Below are 20,866 nucleotides of genomic sequence, written 5' to 3' on the forward strand. Positions count from 1 at the left end.
GAAGCAGGCTCCCAGCCAAGCAGGGGTTTGATCCCAGGACTCTGGGATCATGACCTGAGCTGAAGGCAGATGCTTAACCAACTGAGCCACCCAGGCACACCATGAAACAATTCTTAACATTTAAGAAGACTAACATCATATCAAGTATCTTTTCCAAGTACATGGCACGAAACTAGAAATCATTAACAGAAGGAAAGCTGGAAAATATCACAAGCATGTGGAATTTAAACAGCATTCTTCTGAACAAACAATGGGTCAAAGAAGAAATTGAAAAATCTATGTAGGCAAATGAAAATAGAAACGTAACACATTAAAACTTACGGGATGCAAGAAAATAAGTTATAAGAGGGAAGTTTATACCAATAAATGTCTACATTAAGAAAAAAGAAAAATCTCAAATAAAGAACTTAATACCTCAACGTATGAGAAAAAGAACAAAATAAGGTCAAAGCAGAAAGAAGCAAATATGAAAGACCAGAGCAGAAACAAATGAAATAGACACTAAAAAAACAATAGAAAAAGATCCATGAAACTAAGAGTTGGGTTTTTGAGAAGATAAACAAATTGACAAACCTTTAGTTAGACTAAGAAAAAAAGAAAGACTCAACCTCAGAAATGAAAGAGGAAACATCACAATTGATACTGCAGGGATACAAGCTATCAAGAGACTACAACGAACAATTATATGCCAACAAATTGGATAACCTAGAATGGATAAATTCACAGAAACATACAAACTACCAAACCAAAAAAAGCAAGCAAGCAAGCAAGCGGGCACCTGGGTGGCTCAGTCGTTAAGCGTCTGCCTTCGGCTCAGGCCATGGTCCCAGGGTCCTGGGATGAGCCCCATGTCGGGCTCCCTACTCGGCAGGAAGCCTACTTCTCCCTCTCCCACTCCCCCCTGCTTGTGTTCCCTCTCTCATTGTGTCTCTCTCTCTGTCAAATAAATAAATAAAATCTTAAAAAAAAAAAAGAAAGAAAGAAAGAAACATACAACCTGACAATACTGAATAATGAAATAGAAAATGTGAAGAGACCCATAACTGGTAAGGAGAAAATCTCCCACAAAGAAAAGCCCAGGACCAGACAGAATCACAAGGAATCCGACTACATATTTAAAGAGTTAACACCATCCTTTTTTTTTTTTTTAAAGATGTATTTATTTTAAAGAGAGACAGACAGAGCATGAGCAGGGGGAGGGGCAGAGGGAGAGGGAAAGAGAGAATCTCAAGCTGACTCTTCACTGAGCATGGAGCCCCAGGCCAAGCTGGATCTCACCACCCTGAGATCATGACCTGAGCTGAAATCAACAGTCAGATGCTCAACAGACTGAGATGCACAGGCATCCCCACTATCCTTCTTAAAGTCTTCCAAACAACTGAAGGGGGAAAACTTACAAACTCACTTTGTAAGGCCAGCATTACCCTGATATCAGAGGCATTTAAGGACAACGCAAGAGAAGAAAATTACAGGCCAATATCCCTGATGAACATAAATGCAAAACTCTTTAAAAAAAAAAAAAAATCCTTGCAAACCAAATCCCAAAGCACATTACAAGCATCATATACTACAATCAATCAGGATTTATCCCTGAGATGCAAGGATAGTTCAACATGTGTAAATCAATACACATGATACACCACCATAACTGAATAACAGTTTAAAGGGTAAAAATCATACAGCCATATCAACAGATGCAGAAAAAGCATCTGGCAAAATTCAACATGCTTTCATGATAAAAAATCACCAACAAATTAGATATATAAGCAAACAACCTCAATATATCTGCCAGCCCCACAGCTAACATCATATTCAATGATCAAAAGCTAAAAGTTTCCCTCTCCCCGCCACCCTCGCCCCCAGCCTGTGGCATCAGGAACAAGACAAGGTGCCCACTCTCTCCACTTTTATTCAACATAGCACTGGAAATCCTAGCCCTGAATAATTAAGGAAGAAAAATAAATAAAAGGTATCCAAATCAGAATGGAAGAAGTAAAATTATCTGTTTGCAGATGACATAATCTTACATATAGAAAACTATAAAGAATCCACCAAACACTGGGACGCCTAGGTGACTCATTTGGTTAAGTGTCTGCCTTCAGCTCAAGTCATGATCCCAGGGTCCTGGGATGAAGTCCCACACTGGGCTCCTTGCTCAGCAGGGAGCCTGCTTCTCCTTCTGCCTGCCATTCTCCCTGCTTATGCTCTCTCTGTCTCTGGCAAACAAATAAAATCTTAAAAAAAAAAAATCTATCAAGCAATGTTCCATCTTAAAAAAGAAAAAAAAGAATCTACCAAAACACTATTAAATAAATGAATTCAGTAAAGTTGCAGGATTTAAAAAAATTAATAAACAGAACTAAGCTGCATTTATATACACCAATAATAAATTATCTGAAAAAAAATTGAGAAAACAATCCCACTTAAGATAACATCAAAAAGAATAAAATACTCAAAGAAATTTAACCTAGGAGGTGAAAGATCTATATCCTAAAAATTATAAGAAACTGATGAAAGAAAAGTGAAGACAGATGGAAAGATATCCAATGTTCTTGGATCGGAAGAATATTGTTAAAATGTCCATTTTACTCACAGCAATCTGCCCAGAGCAATCTACAGATTCAATGCAATCCATAACAAAATTCCACTGACGTTTTTCACAGAAATAGAAAACACAGTCCTAAAATTTGTATGGAACCAGAGAACTCCAAACAGCCAAAGCAATCTTGAAAAAGAACAAAGCTGGAGACATCACACTTCTTGATTTCAAAATATTCCAAAGCTATAATAATCAAAACAGTATGGTACTAGCATAAAAACAGACCAATGGAACAGAATAGAGAGCCCAGAAATAAACCCATGCACACATGGTCAACCAATCTTTGACAAGGACACCAAAAACACACAGTGAGGAAAGGACAGTCTCTTCAATAAATAGTGATGGGAAAACTGGATATCCGCATGGAAAAAGAAAAAAAGGGGACCTCCACCCTGGGTCTTAAAATAAGAGGGAAGGTGTGGGGAAAACTTGGCCAAGCCCGCCAGCTAGTTTGGGAAGCTAGACCAGCTGCCGGTGAGTGTGGACACTCTGGGCTTACATCCACTCCCCGCCCCAAGTTTTCCATATGTATTTTGGGGGACCAGCAGCACTGTGATGAGGCCAAGGCTGTGGATATTCTCCATATAGACACTGAGGCGCTGAAGAAACTCAACAAGAATTAAAAAAATTATTCAAGAAGCTGGCCAAGAAATATGATGCATTTTTGCCTTCAAAATCTCTGATCAAGCAGATCCCAGAAACCCTGGGCTGAGGCCTGCATAAGGCTGACAAGTTCCCTTCCTTGCTGACTCCCAATGAGAACACGTGGTCAAAGTGAATGAAGTTAAGTCCACCAGCAAACTCCAGACGAAGAAGGTCCTGTGTCTGGCAGTGGCTATTGGCCATATGAAGATGACAGATGATGAGCCTGTGTACAACATCCACTTAACTATCAATTTCCTGGTGTCAAGGCTCAAGAAGAACTGGCAGAACATCTGAGCTTTATACATTAAGAGCACCATGGGCAAGCCCCAGGGCCTTTACTAAGACACAGCTTAATAAATCCTAGTGCTACCAATAAAAAAAAGAAGAAAAAAGGAAACTGGACCCTTATCTTACACCACTCACAAAAATTAACTTGAGTTGGAGTAAGAACTTAAACATAAGGCTTGAAATTATAAAACTTTTATTTATTTTTTTTTTAAAGATTTGAGAGCAAGCGCACACACATGCTGAAGTGAGTGGGGGGAGGGGAAGAGGGAAAGAAAATTCAGACTCCCTGCCAAGTACGGAGCCCAACACAGGGCTCAATTCCACAACCCATAAGATCACAACCTGAGCCAAAACCAAGAGTCAGACGCCCAACCAACTGAGCCGCCCAGGTGCCCCTGAAATTATAAACTTTTAGAAGAAAACACAGGGAAAAAAGCTCCTTGACATTGGTGCTGCCAGTGATTTTTTGGATATGGCACCAACAGCAAAGGCAACAAAGGCAAAAATAAACAAGTGGAACTGTATCAACCCAAACACTTCTGCATGGCAAGGAAACAACAAAATGAAAAGGCAACCTAAGGAATAGGAGAAAATATCTGCAAAAGATCTGACAAGAGGTTAATATCCAGAATATATAAAGAACTCCTAAAACTCAACAACAGGGGCACCTGGGTGGCTCAGTCGGTTAAGCGTCTGCCTTTGGCTCAGGTCATGATCCCAGGGTCCTTTGACTGAGCCCCATGTCTAGCTTCCTGCTCAGCGGGGAGCCTGCTTCTCTCTCCGCCCCTCCCCCACTTGTGTTTTCTCTCACTCTCTGTCAAGTAAAAATCTTAAAACATCCTCAACAATAACAACAACAAAACCAAATAATCCAATTAAAAATAGGCAAAGGACCTCAATAAACATTTATCCAAAGACACACAAATGGCCAACATGTACATGAAAAGATGCTCAACATCACTAATATCAGAAAAATGCAAATCTATTTTTTTAAAGATTTTATTTACTTGAGAGAGAGAGAGAGAACACAAGCAGGGGGAGGGGCAGAGGGAGAGGGAAAAGCAGACACCCCCGCTGAGCAGGAAGCCCCACGCCAGGCTCGATCCCAGGACCCTGAGATCATGACCCAAGCCAAAGGCAGATACTTAACCACTTAACCGAATGAGCCACCGAGGCACCCCAGAAAAATGCAAATCTAAATCACAATATCACCTCACACCTATTAGGATGGCTATTATCAAAAAGAAAGAGATAACTGTTGGTGAAGAATGTGAAGAAAAGAAACCCTTATATACAGTTGGTAAGCTAAATTGGTATAGACAGGGGCGCCTGGGTGGCTCAGTTGGTTAAGCAACTGCCTTCGGCTCAGGTCATGATCCTGGAGTCCTGGGATCGAGTCCCGCATCAGGCTCCCTGCTCAGCAGGGAGTCTGCTTCTCCCTCTGACCCTTCCCCCCTCATTCTCTCTGTCTCTCATTCTCTCTCTCTCAAATAAATAAAATCTTTAAAAAAAAAAAAGATTATTTTAATAAATAAATAAATAAATAAATTAGTATAGACAGTGGTACAGAATGGAAGATCTTTTTTTTTTTCTTAAAGATTTTTATTTATTTATTTAACAGAGAGAGAGAGAGAGAGAGAGAAAGAGCACAAACAGGGGGAGCGGCAGGCAGAGGGAGAATCAGGGTTCCTGCATGAGCAGGGAGCCCGATGCAGGGCTCGATCCCAGGACTCTGGAATCATGACCTGAGCTGAAGGCAGCGGTTTAACCAACTCAGCCACCCAGGCACCCCCAGAATGGAAGATCTTTAAAAAATTAAAAATAGGGGTGCCTGGCTGGCTCAGTCCAAAGAACATGCAACTCTTTATCTCTGGATTGTGTTTGAGCCCCATGTGGGCTATAGAGATTACTTAAAAATAATTTAAAAATCTTAAAAAAAATTAAAAATGAACTACAATATGATTCAACAATTCCACTTCTCTGTACATGTCCAAAGGAAATGAAATCAGTATGTCGCAGAGATATTTGCACCCCTGTGTTTACTGCATTATTCACAATAGCCAAGGAATGAAAACAACATAAGTATCTTTCTATGGATGAATGACAAATAAAGCCTGGTATATATACACAATGGAGTATTATTCAGCTGTAAAAAAGGAAATCATGCATTTATGACAACATGGATAAACTTGGAGGACAAAATGCAAAGTGAAGTCAGCAAGACAAAAGACCATATGGTATCACTTATATGTGGAATTAAAAAAAAAAAAAAAGGCTGTCTCCGCCGCCAGCGTGGCCAGGGTCACTCGCCTCCCTCCCACACCTGGGGCCGGCCAGATGGCACCTGCAAGGCCGCTCCCACTGCGGGCCCAGCGAGGGAGCAGGCTGTGTGTGCTCTGTGCCAAGGAGCGGCGGGATGCAGGCCAGGCCACCACCACCGAGCTCCCGGCCTTGGAGGCGGCGCCCAGGCCGGCTCCATTTTGTGAGGGGAGCCGGACGGGGGCACTGGCCCGGGCCCTGTCCCCGGCGTCCCCGACCCTGCGCTCTTGGCCAGGCTGCCTCACGGAGTCCCCAGGGGTGCCCCCCTCCCGCGGCTCCCCGGCCCACTGGCCTGCTCGAGGCGGCGTGGCAGGGCAGCTTTGTCTGCCCTGGTGCCCCAGGTGGGTGGGTGGCCGGCAGGCATTGGGCGCGGGCCCAGGGTCGGGGGGGGGGGGGGGTGAGTCAGGGGATGCGCGCCAGGGGGGGCCGCCCTGCCCCGGGGGTACTGACAGCCGGCCGGCCCGGGCGGTGGGGCCGGGGCCAGGGCCAGCCCAAGCACCTTCGTGGGGAGGAAGCGAGGTGCCCAGGAGGAAGGAGTGGATTTGGTTTCCCCGCAGTCTGGCTTACACACAAAGAATGCACCCATCTGGCGGCTTGCAGTCCCTGGACTTGCAAGGTTGAAATTGGGCAAAGATTAGACCCCTTTTTAGAAAGGTGTCCCGAACACCACTGACAACAGAGTTCTGACAGTACGTCATGACCACGGATGGCGACAGTGCTCCAACTGGCCAGCTCTGCGGACTACATCAGAGGAAGCCACCATGTGATACAGCCTCGTGGGGATACTGAGGACGGCATGAATGATCATGAAGACACAAATGGTTCAAAAGAAAGTTTCAGAGAACAAGATATCTATCTTCCAATTGCAAATGTAGCAAGGATAATGAAAAATGCCATACCTCAAACGGGAAAGATTGTAAAAGATGTCAAAGACTATGTTCAACAATGTGTGAGTTCATCAGCTTTATAACATCTGAAGCAAGTGAAAAATGCCATCAAGAGAAACGGAGGACAATCAAGAGAGAAGATACTCTCTTTGCCATGCTGACCTTATGCTCTGACAGTTACGTGGAACCTCTAAAATTATACCTTCAGAAATTCAGAGAGGCTAGGAAAGGAGAGAAAGGAATTGGTGCAACAGTCACCGCTACAGATGGACTAAGGGAAGAACTTACAGACTCCTCATTTACTAACCAGTCACCAGCTGGCTTCATCATTGCAGAGGGTCAACAACAAAATGTTATGGTTTATACAATGTCATATCAACAGATTTCTGGTGTTCAACAGATTCAGTTTTCATGATCTGAAGGTAACGGTGGCATGGGGAGTGGAGAGAAGCAAGAGTCTGTACAATTCTGGGGCGTCTGGGGGGCTCAGTCGTTAAGCATCTGCCTTCGGCTCAGGTCATGATCCCAGGGTCCTGGGATCGAGCCCCGCATCGGGCTCCCTGCTCAGCGGGGAGCCTGCTTCTCCCTCTCCCACTCCCCCTGCTTGTGTTCCCTCTCTCGCTGTGTCTCTCTCTGTCAAATAAATAAAATCTTAAAAAAAAAAAAAAAAGAGTCTGTACAATTCTGGAAACAGAGACATTAGAAGGAAGTGACTGGGGAAAAGATGCCTCTTTGTATATAAATAGCTGTACTGTAGCTTCCTGATGCTTGACTAATTGAGCTGTTAATTCTGACTTGAGAATCTTTTTCATGAATGATTTTAAAGAAAAATTTGAATTTTAAAGGTATTAAAATATTTTTTTGTACAAAAAAAGAAGTTCAACCCACAGAAACAGAGAGTAGAATGGCAGGGGCTGGGGACTACAGGAAACAGGGAGATACTGGTCAGTTACAAGCTGATTAAGTTCTGTGAATCTAATGTACAGCATAGTGATTACAGTTAATAATGCTGAGTTGTATACTTGAATTGCTAAGAGAATAGATCTTAAGTGTTTTTACACACCCAAAAAAGGTAAATACGTAAAGTGATCAATATGTTAAGTTGTTTGAACGTATGAATGTAATACATTCATAATGTATATCAATATCAAGTCATAACACTGTATACTTTAAAAATAAATAGATACAATATTATTTGTCAATTACATCTCAATAAAGCTGATAAAAAGAAAAAAGGAAAGAAATCAGAACACTATACACACAACAGTACAGGACAGTCTTAAAAAAACAGTCCATGGTCCAGGTAGGTAATGACCATGATAATATCTGCAATTCCCAGCATAGGGAAGCACAATGAAATGTCAGATAAAAAAAGGAAACAAAACCAGGGACACAAAACTAACATAGACCTAGAGAGATGACCTGGCCAGGGAGAGGGCAAACAAGATGCCATCCACTAGCCTCACTGCAAGACTACTGAACTCAAATTCTTCCTCTGAGGGTTCAGTACAGACAGTACTGGGCCTCTGGGGAGAAAAAAGGGAGGTGCAAAAACACAGCCCTACCAAAGACAGCAACTACCCAAGACTCTGTTGAAGCAAGCAGCACTTATGGTCCACATGTTAAAAAGGACAGAGCACCCCCTGGGAAAAGAGGAGTATGGGGTAATGCAAAACCTAGTTTACACCACTGGGGAGGGGGAGGGTCTTACCCAGTGAGGATATAAGTGCAAAGTTCTCCAGCATCACATTCAGGTACAGGCATCTCTGAGCCTCATTAAGGAGACCCCATTCCTCCTGGGAGAAGTACACAGCAACATCCTCAAAGGTCACGCCACCCTATCAAGAATGGGACGGATAAAACCATGAACATTCTCTGAGAACCCACACTCCATCTCCCATACATCTACTCCACATTTATCCTCTTCCGGAGCTCCCCACCCCAGAGGAGATACCAGGCCTTAGAGCCACTGATGGCTGTTCTCTCCTCATGATCCCATTCATCACTATATTCAGCCCTCAGCAACAACAGGCAGGGGGGCAGATAAATGTCAGGTAAGCTTTGGGCCTGGTCTGCAGGGCCCCATCTCTCCTACCAAGCAATTCCCCTACAGCTCACAGATTGTACATACAAGAAATAGCCACGTGGGCTCATGCTTCACCCTGAGGTTCCCAATACCAGGGCCCCAGGGCCCTCAGCTCATACTTACTCTCCCTGTGTGCATATCATTCAGTAGACCAAACCTCTCTCACATCTTCAGATCCCTCAAATGCATTCCCAAAGCTTTGTCATCTCCGTGCCCCACACCACAGGCATGTCCCTGGACTCACCCATGCACTGGGCACATGGCATCCAGAGTGCTTGAAAATTTCAAACATGATCTAGTATAGCCCCTGTCCTTTGATGGATCCCACTGACAAAGAAAGCCCCAAATGCTGCTTTGAAGGCCTGCCCATCTACCTGTGGTCTTTGCTTCAATATTGTCACCCAGAACCACAAGTAAATTTCAGATACCCGTGACCCTCTGACACTTCTGTGCTTCCCTTCCTGTCCCACAGCAGCACTAACCCTCCTTTCTCCACTTAACCTTCATTGAAAGCACATCAAAACCCCATTGGTCTCCGTGCCAGGCACAGTGACCCTCACAAATGAACAAATTTCCCCAGACCTTATCCACCAGCAAGACTGAACCACAGATGCCATAAAAGCTCATCACAAAATTCTGGTGAATCTGTACAGCCGTGAATACACAACAGGCCTGGCCTCACTATCATCTTGATTCACTTACTACTCTGTCTACATAGCCATCTCACGTCCACTCATCCCAGGGAAGCCTTGGCCACCTGCCAGGTCATCCTCTCTCCCATGTTGCTTCCGCTATCAGAGTTCTCCCTTGGCATGCACCCTCTTCCTTCTAACCCGCTAACAGCATTACCACCACAACACCACAACCTGCACAACCCCTCCGATATGTGATCCAGATCTCCACCTGGGTCCACACAACGGCCATCACTTTTGGATGTCTCTATCCTGGACCTTTCCCCAGATTCCAGACCTGTGTGTCCAGCGGCCTATTTGATGCTTTTACTCAGTTCTCTGAAACTTCTCCAATTCTTAATAGGGCCAAAAACCTTAAGAAAATTCTCAGTGGAAATTAACCTACCACCGACTTTCCCATCCCAGCTGATGGACCTTCCATAGCTTCAGCTGCTAAGACCAAAAAACCTGAGATCCTCCCTGACTCCTCCTTTCTCTCCCTCACCTACAACATCCAAAAGTCTACATGGCCCTTCTTAAAAAATGGACAAAAGTCCAACCCCTTCTTCTACCTCCACAGCCACCACTCCTACCCATTAACACTCATCTGGATTGTAGCAATTGCCTCCTCCCGGGTTCCCTGTCTCCTCCCTTAACCCCACAATCTGTTCTCCACTGTGCAACCCGATGGAGCCTGTTAAACCTGAGTACCACCAACTCTCTCCTCCTAGCCAAACTTCCCATTACGTCCCTAACAGATGCCCAAGTTCTCAGGCAGCCCACATTACAGGCCTGATTCTTGATCTCCTGCTCTTTGTTCTTAATAGAAAGAATGAAGACCTGCTATACCCTGTTTCTAACTCAGGCACGCCTCCAAGCATTTACGCGAACTGGTAACTGTTCCTGAGATAACCTTGCACACCTGTTCACACTGCTTGACAAAACCGAGAACACCTCCATGTAACCCCTGGCCTGCATTCAGGACCCTGAACTTGGTGCATCTCGAGGGTCCCAGACCCAACAGCTGGGAAAATACGTCAAAGTTTCAGGTTACCAAAACCCCATACACCACAGAGGTGGTGCCAGCGCAAGCGAGGGACTGGGAGACCCTCTCCCTCCCTGTGTGGGTGCCCTAAGTGCGTTTTCAGCCTCCAGAAACTGCGGGAAGAAGGTGCTAACCGAGTGAGCTGTTAACGGACAAACCTCTGCGCCGCACTGCTCCTCCTTCCAGCTCTATGACCTCCGACAAGAACTCCACTCCCGGTGCCCGCTTGTCTTCACCACCCCCATCCCAACCTTTTCTCCCTCGAGCCGCTTCTGGAAAGCTGTGAACACCCTCACACTGACTGTGTCCCTCTTCTGTACCCGACCCCCCAGGGCCCTCGGAACAAGGTCCGGCACCTCGGCCCGCCATTCCAGGCGCGACTCCGCCTCACGCGCTGTCCCCCGAGGGCAGAATCCTCCCGCCGCAGCCCCCTCCAGCCTCTGCCCAGCCGCCCTCGGCCCGGAGCCCGCTCCCGCACGGGGCCCCCGCCCGCCGCCGCCTCCCTGTCCCGGACACCCGGCCGTGGCTCGAGCCTTCAGGATCTGGGTGGGGGGACGGCGGGGAGGGCCCGGGGGACGAGCGTTTACCTGAGCCCGGTCCCTGGGCGCGGCCGCCGCCATCGGACTCTGTGGGTGGAGCGGACCGGCGGTCCCCGTCCCGGTCCCGGCGCGGGGCAGCCCGGGAGGCGTCGCTGAGCAGCCGACCCAAGTCTGTGCGGCGGGGACAGCGCCTCCTCCCGCCCGTTCTCTGGTTGCGTCACCACAACCCACACCCGGAGCTCCGGAACCTCCGACCGGGTGAAAGAACCAGCGAGAAGCAGAAACGACCAGGACGATGAGGACCGGAAGTCCCGCCCCGAGGCGATGCGCACGGTCGGAAATCCCTCATGTTGGTCCCTCATTGGCTCATGACTGCGGCCTCCCATCGCAGGGTCTTCTGGGAAATGTAGTAGCTGCAAAGGGTGTTCACAGCGTTCAAGCAGAGGATGGTCCAGGCGGCAGCCGGGAATGCTACTGGTGCTCCTGGGTCAAAGCGGGGACGGGTTCTGCTCGCTGTTAAACGCGGCTTACAGACGTTGTTTCAACTCTGTAAAGCTCAGCCAGCTCCACGAGGATAAAAGTCTTATTTGAGATGTCCCGACATCCTCTGTCTAAATGACATCTCATTCCATAGAGTCGTTCAGACATAAAAGAGTTCACACATAGCTGGAAACGTGACGGTATTGTTCTTCAAATGTATATGGCCTGAAGCGTTACTCGGTTTTGTATTAATGTGTTTATCGGAAGAAGAAAAAAGACTCCATACAGGGCCGTAACAGAAGAGCAAGGAAAAGCATGTTAGGCTGCCCTGAAGTGGGCGGACAAGCAGGATTTGTTTCTGGTTCCCACAGAAAACTTCTCCATTACCTGTGTCATCAGTAATTTTGACAATTGGAAGCAAAAATCAACAGAAGTGGAAGCAAAATTGGAAGCTCTATACTAAATCCTCTAAATTGTATAAAAAGCTAATTTATAACTGTGAGGTCCACCCTCAGTATGGAGTCTGCTTGGGATTCTCCCTCTTTCTCTGCCCCTCTCGCTCATGTTCTCTCTCTCTAAAGTAAATAAATAAATCTTTTAAAATAAGATTTTATTTTTATTTTATTTTTTTTTAAAGATTTTTTTATTTATTTTACAGAGAGAGAGAGAGAGAGAGCAGGAACACAAGCAGGGGGAGTGGGAGAGGGAGAAGCAGGCTTCCCGCTGAGCAGGGAGCCCGATGCGGGACTCGATCCCAGGACCCCGGGATCATGACCTGAGCCGAAGGCAGACGCTTAAGGACTGAGCCACCCAGGCGCCCCAATTTTTAAGTAGTCTCTACACCCAAGGTAAGGCTGGAATCCACAATCCTGAGGTCAAAAGTCGCATGCCTCACTGACTAGGCCAGCTAGGTGCCCTTGTATCCTTTTTAGAATAGTATCAATTGTGTCTCCTAACTGTATCTTTCTGGATGTCCAGCTTATTTATTTGGTGAGAACACACTGAATGACAATTTTGGTAGTCTACTGGGACAGCTGTAACAAAATATTATGGACTGAAGTAGCTTAAACAACAGAAATTGATTTTCTCACTGTTCTGGAAGCTGGAAGTTGAAGACGAAGGTGTCAACAGGTTTGGTTTCTCCTGAGGCCTCTCTCCTTGGCTTGTGGATGGCCATCTTCTTGTACCCTCACAGGGCCTTTTCTTCCCTATGAACATACTCATAGGGTATGTTCTATTCTTCTTAGAAGGAAATCAGTCCTAATGAAGTAGTGCCCCACCCTTATGACTTCCTTTAACTTTAATTGCCTCTATGAATGCTCTTTCTCCTAATTCTGGCTTAGGACTTCAACATACTAATATTACACTAATAAATGTTTTAGTGGCAATGAACAGCAAATGACTTACTAAAGACGTGTAATAAAGAGGAAAAAGAGCAACTTTTTGAAAGTATCATCCAGGTGCCAATGGCTCAGAATAATTACTAAAACTGACTTTGATAAAAACATAATTTCCAAAAGCTTCCCACTAAATACTATAAATGCTTTTATAAGATTTAAAACAAACAAGAACCTTCCAATTTAAAAAGTGGTAAAATGGAAAGTTTAATAAATTTATTCAAATACTTAAATTTTTATCATTAACAATACTATTTAAGGGGCACCTGGGTGGCTCAATCGGTTAAGGGTCTGCCTTCAGCTCAGGTCATGATCCCAGGGTCCTGGGACTGAGCCCCTCATTGGGCTCCCTGCTCAGCAGAGAGGCTGCTTTTCCCTCTTCCTCTGCCTGACACTCCCCCTGCTTGTGCTCTCTGTCAAATAAATAAATAAAATCTTAAAACAAAAAAAACAATACTACTTATCCCACCTGATTAAGCCCTCACAAACCCATCATCTCCCTTACTAAAAGTTGTGATCATTCTGATAGTTCAGGTGTCCTCTGATACTTGGTAGAAAAAGCCTCACCCACTATGCTTCTTTTCTCACCACTGTCCTCATCATACATTATACTATAAATACATCGATCTTCCTTCATTTCTTTGAATTCCACATGTGCCCTTCCAACTCAGAATAATATTCTCAGGTCTTTTTTTCTCCAAATGAAGCCTCCCTTCCCCCCTCCAACTATGCTTTGGTAATTAGAATGAATCTTTTAAGTGTCAGCATCAATTTCTAACCAGAAGTAGTTTTATTTTTTTATTTTTTTTATTTTTTATTTTTTAAAGATTTTATTTATTTATTTGACAGAGACACAGCCAGAGAGGGAACACAAGCAGGGGGAGTGGGAGAGGGAGAAGCAGGCTTCCTGCAGAGCAGAGAGCCTGATGTGGGGCTCGATCCCAGCACCCTGGGATCATGACCTGAGCCGAAGGCAGACGCTTAAGGACTGAGCCACCCAGGCGCCCCCAGAAGTAGTTTTATACTCTCAACTCCTATATTCTGAATATTCCCAATGTTATGTCATAAAATTACCTGAATTCTAGTGAATAACATTATACAATCTTAGAAAATTACTTTTGAATGAGTAGCATTCCTGTTTTGAACACTATAAGCAATATGGAGCAGAGTTATGATCTTTGTTATTCACCTTTGAATCAAAATATCCCAGAATATTTTTTTAAAGATTTTACTTATTTGTCAGAGAGAGAGAGAGTGAGAGAGCACAAGCAGGGGGAGGGCAGGCAGAGGGAGAAGCCGGCTCCCTGTTGAGCAGGGAGCCCAATGTGGGCTCGATCCCAGAACCTTGGGATCATGACGTGAGTTGGAGACAGCCATTTAACCAACTGAGCCACCCAGGCGCCAAAATGTTCCAGAATATTAAACGACATAAACTCTGAGCCTACAAATATATAAAGTTTTCTGAAAAAATGGTGGGATGTCCTAGAGATAAGTACAGGAACTACACTTGGAGCATTTGTTTTTGTTGCCCAGCAGGCAAAGTATAACTGAGACCTGAGTGTCACTGCCAAAGAGCGTAAAGGGATGGATGTCAGGGATCCTGAAGAGACCAGTGTAGGTCATCAGACCATGGTGCAGGTTCATAATGAGGGTTATTCAAAAAGATAAAACAGGAGAGAGTAAAAAGCAACAAACATATTCACCAGGATGAGAATGGTGAATGTGACTTTTGCTCACCACGATAAGAGTGCTGCTTATGGGAGAGTCCAGGGGAAAGGCTGTTGCTGTGAATGTGCTGGGTTCTCCACTTGTGTCTGTACAGAAGTACTTTGGAGCCACCTGGTAGACCATGAGGTGAGAACACGTAATGTTAATGAAGAACAAAATGAATGCATGTACTGGGATAATATGTCTTTCTAGAATGCCTGAAAAACAATATCCATGAATTTTTTTTTTTTTGTAGTTGTTTTTCCTTTTTATTGGTCCAGTCTATTCATAGCAATAAAGGAATTTAGCAGGAGTTACAGGACACAGTAGAGGAAAGAGCAAAACCCAGTGCACTTTGGGGACATCATTCTTAGCTCCACCCACCTCAAAATACTGGGGCAAAGCTTACTGGCCTGGAAGCCATCTGAGAGCAGGTAGTGCTGAGACAGATCCTTCTGGCCCTCTGTGAAAATAAAGGACAAGTTTATGTCCAACATCAGTCAGAAAAGATTTCCCTCCAAAGCTGCCATGGTCTTAAGGAACTCCTGAGAGAGAAGCCCTAAGGAGTTGGCAAAGACAAAATGTTTAACCAAATCTCTTAACAGGTATCATCGCAACTCAGTCTCTTTGAATCTTTTTTTTTTTTAAGATTTTATTTATTTACTTGACAGAGAGAAAGAGCACAAGCAGGGGGAGCAGCAGGCAGAGGGAGAGGGAGAAGCAGGCTCCCCGCAGAGAAGGGGGAACCCGATGTGGGACTTGATCCCAGGACCCTGGGATCATGACCTGAGCCAAAGGCAGTCGCTTAACTGAGCCACCCAGGCGCCCCTCTCTTTGAATCTCTTAAAATAACTTTATGTTGGGGTTACCTGGCTGGCTCAGTTGAGAGCATGCGACTCTTGACTTTGGAGTCATGAGTTCGAACCCCATGTTGGGTGTAAAGATTACTTAAATAAAAACAAAACAAAACAAAAAAACACTTTATGTTGGACACCCTTTTTTTAAAATTATTTTTAAGATTTTATTTGCTCATCTGAGAGAGAGAGAGCGTGAGCAGGTGGGAGGGACAGAGGGAGAGGGAGAAGCAGGCTCCCCGCTGAGCAGGGAGCCTGCCTCCAGACTGGATCCCAAGATCTCAGGATCCAAACCTGAGCAGAAGGTAGATTCCCAACCAGCTGAGCCACCCCCATGCCCCTATGTTGGACACTCTGAAGCAATTACACTTCACTATTGCATCCAGTACATTTCCTGCTTCTACCACTTCTCACTCACACCCTTACAACTTTTTTTTAACAATTCAACTTTTTAAGAGTGTTTTTTCTTTTTCTGTTATCTCAATTCCTATGTAATTCTCATTCTATTTACACCTTTATCTTCACAGATCCAATGTTATGAGCAAACTTCTAAAGAGAACAATCATGTTTAAGATTTTGGTTAAAACTCCTCTCACCAGGTCTCGACTCCCTTAATAATTTTACTCTTTTTAACTTACTTTTGCTGATTCTTCATTATCTCCCAATCAGTAGATTTTTAGTCATCTCTGTCTTCATAATCTACACACATTTCATTGGCGATCTCCACCAATGTCATACCATAAATACCATAAGCCAAAAACTTACAAATTCCTATTTTTGAACATGCGCAAAGAGAGCATTTTATCCCTTGAATAAAGTTTTGGGACAACAGGAGGTCATCTCCTTTCTGGAAGAGATTATTATTTCACATGTAAATGCTGTGGCAGTGTTTATTGGGACTTGAGATGATCTCAGAGACACTTGTAAAATAATCACATTATTGAGAACTATTAGAAATGATTAAGTAATTTATTGATAGAGAAACTGCCAGGCCATAACACATCTAAAATGTCTGGAGGGGCATCTGGATGCCTCAGTCGGTTAAGCATCTGCCAACAGCTCAGGTCATGATCCCAGGGTCCTGGGATGGAGCCCCACGTCAGGCTCCCTGCTCAGCGGGGAGCCTGCTTCTCCGTCTCCTCCCCACTCGTGCTCTCTGTCGCTATCTCTGTCTCTCTCTCTCTCAAATGAATACAATCTTTTAAAAAAAATTAAAAAAGAAAATGCCTGGAAAACATCAGGTAAAAATGATAGGCAAGACAAAGTCTAACTATTGAGAGAAGACAGCTAAGACAAAAGATGGGTTTACTGGGGTGTGTTTCTGGTCAACCCAAGTGTTTTACCTAAAAAATAATATTCTAAATTTCTGATATTTGTGCACGATTGCAGCCTGGATGAAGATGAAAATGAAGCAGGGGAGACTTCAGTTTTAAAAATGAACATGGAGTGGGGCGCCTGGGTGGCTTAGTTGGTTAAGCGATTGCCTTCAGCTCAGGTCATGATCCCAGGGTCCTGGGATTGAGCCCCGCATCGGGCTCCCTACTCAGCAGGAAGCCTGCTTCTCCCTCTCCCACTCCCCCTGCTTGTGTTCCCTCTCTCGCTGTCTCTCTCTCTCTGTCAAATAAATAAATAAAATCTAAAAAAAAAAAAAAGTATTAGAAGGAAAAATATCTGGCAAAGAACCTGCCTCAATTAAGCCAATGTTATCATCAGGAAAGATAAACTTCAGGCAAAAGAAATAATAGATAAGATATGCAATATATTTTCAGATGACAAGGGCACAGACAGCAATTCCACAGAGAGAGAATCCTGTCTGTAGACTGTCTTCAGACTACAGCTGAACGTCTGCTATTCCCTGGATCTCCAGATTGCCAGTTTTCCCCCAAAGATCTTGGACTTTCCAGCCTCCACATTTTTGCAAGCCAATTTCTTAAAAATCTCTCTCCTTCTCTCCTGTCTCTGTTAAGCCAGTATTATCGAGGAAAAAAATGAATATAAATTTTCTCTCTCTCTCTCTCTCTCCGTGTCCGTATATTGGTTCTGTTCCTCTGGAGAACCCTGATGATTAGTCTTTGAAAACTTTCTGTGATCAGTACAAAACTGTACGCTCTATGTATTTCCGTAATGGTCCTGGGCAGCAGGCTGCACTTCATTTCATCAGTCATTTTATGTCTATAGCAAATTTCTGGGATCAGTACAAAGAAAATGTTACTGAACCCAAGTTCAGCTGCCAGTCACCTGAAAGATTACTCAAGAGACAAGTTTTGATTGGAAAGGTATTTGAGTTTTATTCAGGAGGCTGGCAACCTGGGGAGAGAAGGTGGACTCTGGTCCAAAAGCCAATTCTGAGGTTTCTGCCCGGCCCAGGGTCTTTTTTAAAGGGGTTTAGGGTAGTTATTCAGCAAAGGGAGTGCTGTGGCCTGCAACATTTCCTGGTCACAGGCAGACTTGATGGTGCCAGTTACAAACGTTATCTCAGTGCTCGGGTTGTGTGGGGGGCCCAGATCCTGTTTTATGATGCGCAGAAGTACTCTGTTCTTTCTGCAAAGGAAGGCAAGTTCTATAGATACACAAAAGGAGGTCAGTAAAATCATTTCTGTGACCTAAAAGAAAACATTTTGCTTAAAAAAAAAAAAAGTGCTAGGCTAATCAGAAAGCCGAGGTGGCTTAAAACAGACTTGCTGGCCTCTGTGGCCTAGGAAAGTTCTGGCTCTTCACTCCTCAAGGCTAGTGGTCTGCAAATCTCAAAGTAAATTAGTTCTGTTACAGATCAAGGGCCTCAAGTCAGCAAATGAGTGTATCAACTTGAAGAAACTTAACCCTTAAGACCAGCTGGAGTGCTGTTACAAATGTGGTTCTCAGAATAATAAACACCTCATTTGAGGGGCACCTGGGTGGCTCAGTTGGTTAAGTGTCCGACTCTTGATTTTGGCTCAAGTTATTATCTCGGGGTCTTGAGATCAAGCCCCATGCCAAGCTCTATGCTAAGCAGGGAGTCTGCTTAAGATTCTCTTTCCCTTTCCCTCTGCCCACTCCCCCACCCTGCTCTCTCTCAAATAAATAAATATATATATATTTTTAAATAAACACCTCATTTGATAAAAGAAAGGATGAGTGAAAGATTGCCAAGCTTAGAGGGACGCCTGGGTGGCTCAGTCAGTTAAGCATCAACCTTCGGCTCAGGTCCTGGGATCGAGTCCCACATCAGGCTCCTTGCTCAGTGGGGAGCCTGCTTCTCCCTCTGCCTGCCACTCCTGCTGCTTGTGCTCACTCTCTCTCTCTCGGACAAATAAATAAATAAAATCTTAAAAAAAAAAAAAAAAAAGATTGCCAAGCTAAGAGGGCAGAAACAATGAAGGTGTATAATGGTGTTAGGATCTAAGTGTTTCTTTGGTACATATAAAAGTGTTTTTTTGGTGGTCCCTGAACATCAGCATCTGCTCCACATTTGTTAGGATTTCTAAAGTAATTGCCCCACTCATTCTTTGAGCAGTGACAACTTGGGTCTGATCTGACCTCCAAAATCTAAACCACAGAGCTGTGAGATGGGGATTTTCCCATCACTCCCACTGAAAGTAACATGTGCCAATTTAGTCCTTAAATGTCCTTCCACAGAAACTGTGATAAAAGACAATAAACAGTCTTGATTTTTTTCACAAATGACTTCAGTTCTTAATGGGGGTGAGACATGTAACCACAACAGGTCCAGGAATCAAAGATCTTTTGTGATCTCTATGATTTACCCAAATTTTGTGGTTCTGACTCCCATTTTTAAAAAAAAAATTTTCAAGATTTTATTTATTTGAGAGAGAGCAGAGTAAGAGAGAGCATGTGAGCATGAGCAGGGGAAGGGGCAGAGGGAGAGGCAGACTCCCTGCTCAGAGGGGAGCCCAACATAGGGCTGGATCCCAGGACCTCGAGGTCATGACCTGAGCTGAAGGCAGCCGCTTAATCCACTGAGCCACCCAGGCAACCCCTGACTCCCATTTAAATGATATATCTGATTATTTAAATTCATTTTGTAATTTCTCATTATTATAATTCCCCTATAATTTTTCTTATTTGTATGTATTGATTAATTTTATACACACACTTTTTATCAATGTTTTCCTTATTATTTCTTCAATATGTATAAAATATTTTTGTTTAGAAAATTTTGAGATTTATGTGCATATTCATACAATAAATGGTATTTCCTCTTTCTCCTCTTCCACTCCCCATCCTCTATAATGCAACAGTTAAGTTCTGTCATCAATTGTTGGGCATGCCTCCAGAAATTTTTTTTATTTGTTAGCATATATTCGCAGGAACTAATCTGTAATTTACCAAATGTCTGATGGTCCCTAAGTCTAATTCCAGTTAATAATTTATTGTTATTTAATGATTTATTGACTATTAATCGAAACAAGTAAAATATTATTATGGATTTCAAGTAAGTGATGCTATGATGAATCCTAATTTGAATTCTCTGAGAGCATCTAAATTTTAGGTTGTTAAATTTTAGGCGATTTAGGTACTATTAACTTAAATGTGGCTAATAAAACTAGTTGTTGTTGTTGTTTTAACATAACCATGAACAGATACCTCACCAAAGATGATATATGGATGGCAAACAAACATATGAAAAGATGCTCGGGGCGCCTGGGTGGCTCAGCCATTAGGCATCTGCTTTCAGCTCAGGTCATGATCCCAGGGTCCTGGGATCGAGCCCCGCATCGGGCTCCCTGCTCTGCGGGAAGCTTGCTTCTCCCTCTCCACTCCCCCTGCTTGTGTTCTCTCTCTCGCTGTGTCTCTCTCTGTCAAATAAATAAATAAAATCTTATAAATAAATAAATAAATAAATAAAATAAAAATAAAAAAGATGCTCAACATCATTTGTTATTAGGAATTTCAAAATAAAACAATGAGATATCACTACATACCTATTAGAAATAGCCAAAATCCAGAACACTGATACGACAAATGCTGGAAAGGATGTGGAGCAACAGAAACTCTCATTCGTTGCTGGTAGGAATGCAAAATGGTACAGCCACTTTGGATGACAGTTTGGTTGTTTCTTACAAAACTAATCATAATCTTATCATACAATCTGGCACTGTGCCCCTTGGTATTTACTTAAAGCAGTTGAAAATGTATGTCCACGTAAAAGTCTGACGATAGATATTTATTTATAGCTGTTTTATTCATAATTGCCAAAACTAGGAAGCAACCAAGATGTCCTTCAGTAGGTAAATGAATAAATAAACTATGGTCCATCCAGACAATGGGATATTATTCAGCACTGAAAAGAAGTTTTCAAATCATGCAAAGGCATGGAGGAAACCTGAATGCATATTACTGAGTGAAAGA

General features: G+C 43.8%; 1 protein-coding gene and 2 pseudogenes across 2 annotated transcripts in view; 2 read left to right on the plus strand and 1 right to left on the minus strand.

Moving 5' to 3' along the window:
• LOC118535559 (uncharacterized) overlaps positions 1-20,866 on the minus strand; it is a 34,013-nt gene that overhangs the window by 5,852 nt on the left and 7,295 nt on the right. For both annotated transcript variants that reach the window (XM_078063044.1, XM_036091882.2), the window contains exons 2-3: positions 11,128-11,492; positions 8,450-8,576 (exon numbers count right to left, since the gene is read on the minus strand). In XM_078063044.1, the coding sequence (XP_077919170.1) occupies positions 8,450-8,576; positions 11,128-11,160 (160 nt within the window). In that variant the 5' untranslated portion in view covers positions 11,161-11,492. The remainder of the gene's footprint in view (positions 1-8,449; positions 8,577-11,127; positions 11,493-20,866) is intronic.
• Positions 2,962-3,586, plus strand: LOC144380303 (large ribosomal subunit protein uL1 pseudogene; annotated as a pseudogene).
• LOC118535586 (nuclear transcription factor Y subunit beta pseudogene) lies at positions 6,494-7,408 on the plus strand (annotated as a pseudogene).

This window comes from Halichoerus grypus, chromosome 15 (genome assembly GCF_964656455.1).
Source record: "Halichoerus grypus chromosome 15, mHalGry1.hap1.1, whole genome shotgun sequence".
Lineage (NCBI taxonomy): Eukaryota > Metazoa > Chordata > Mammalia > Carnivora > Phocidae > Halichoerus > Halichoerus grypus.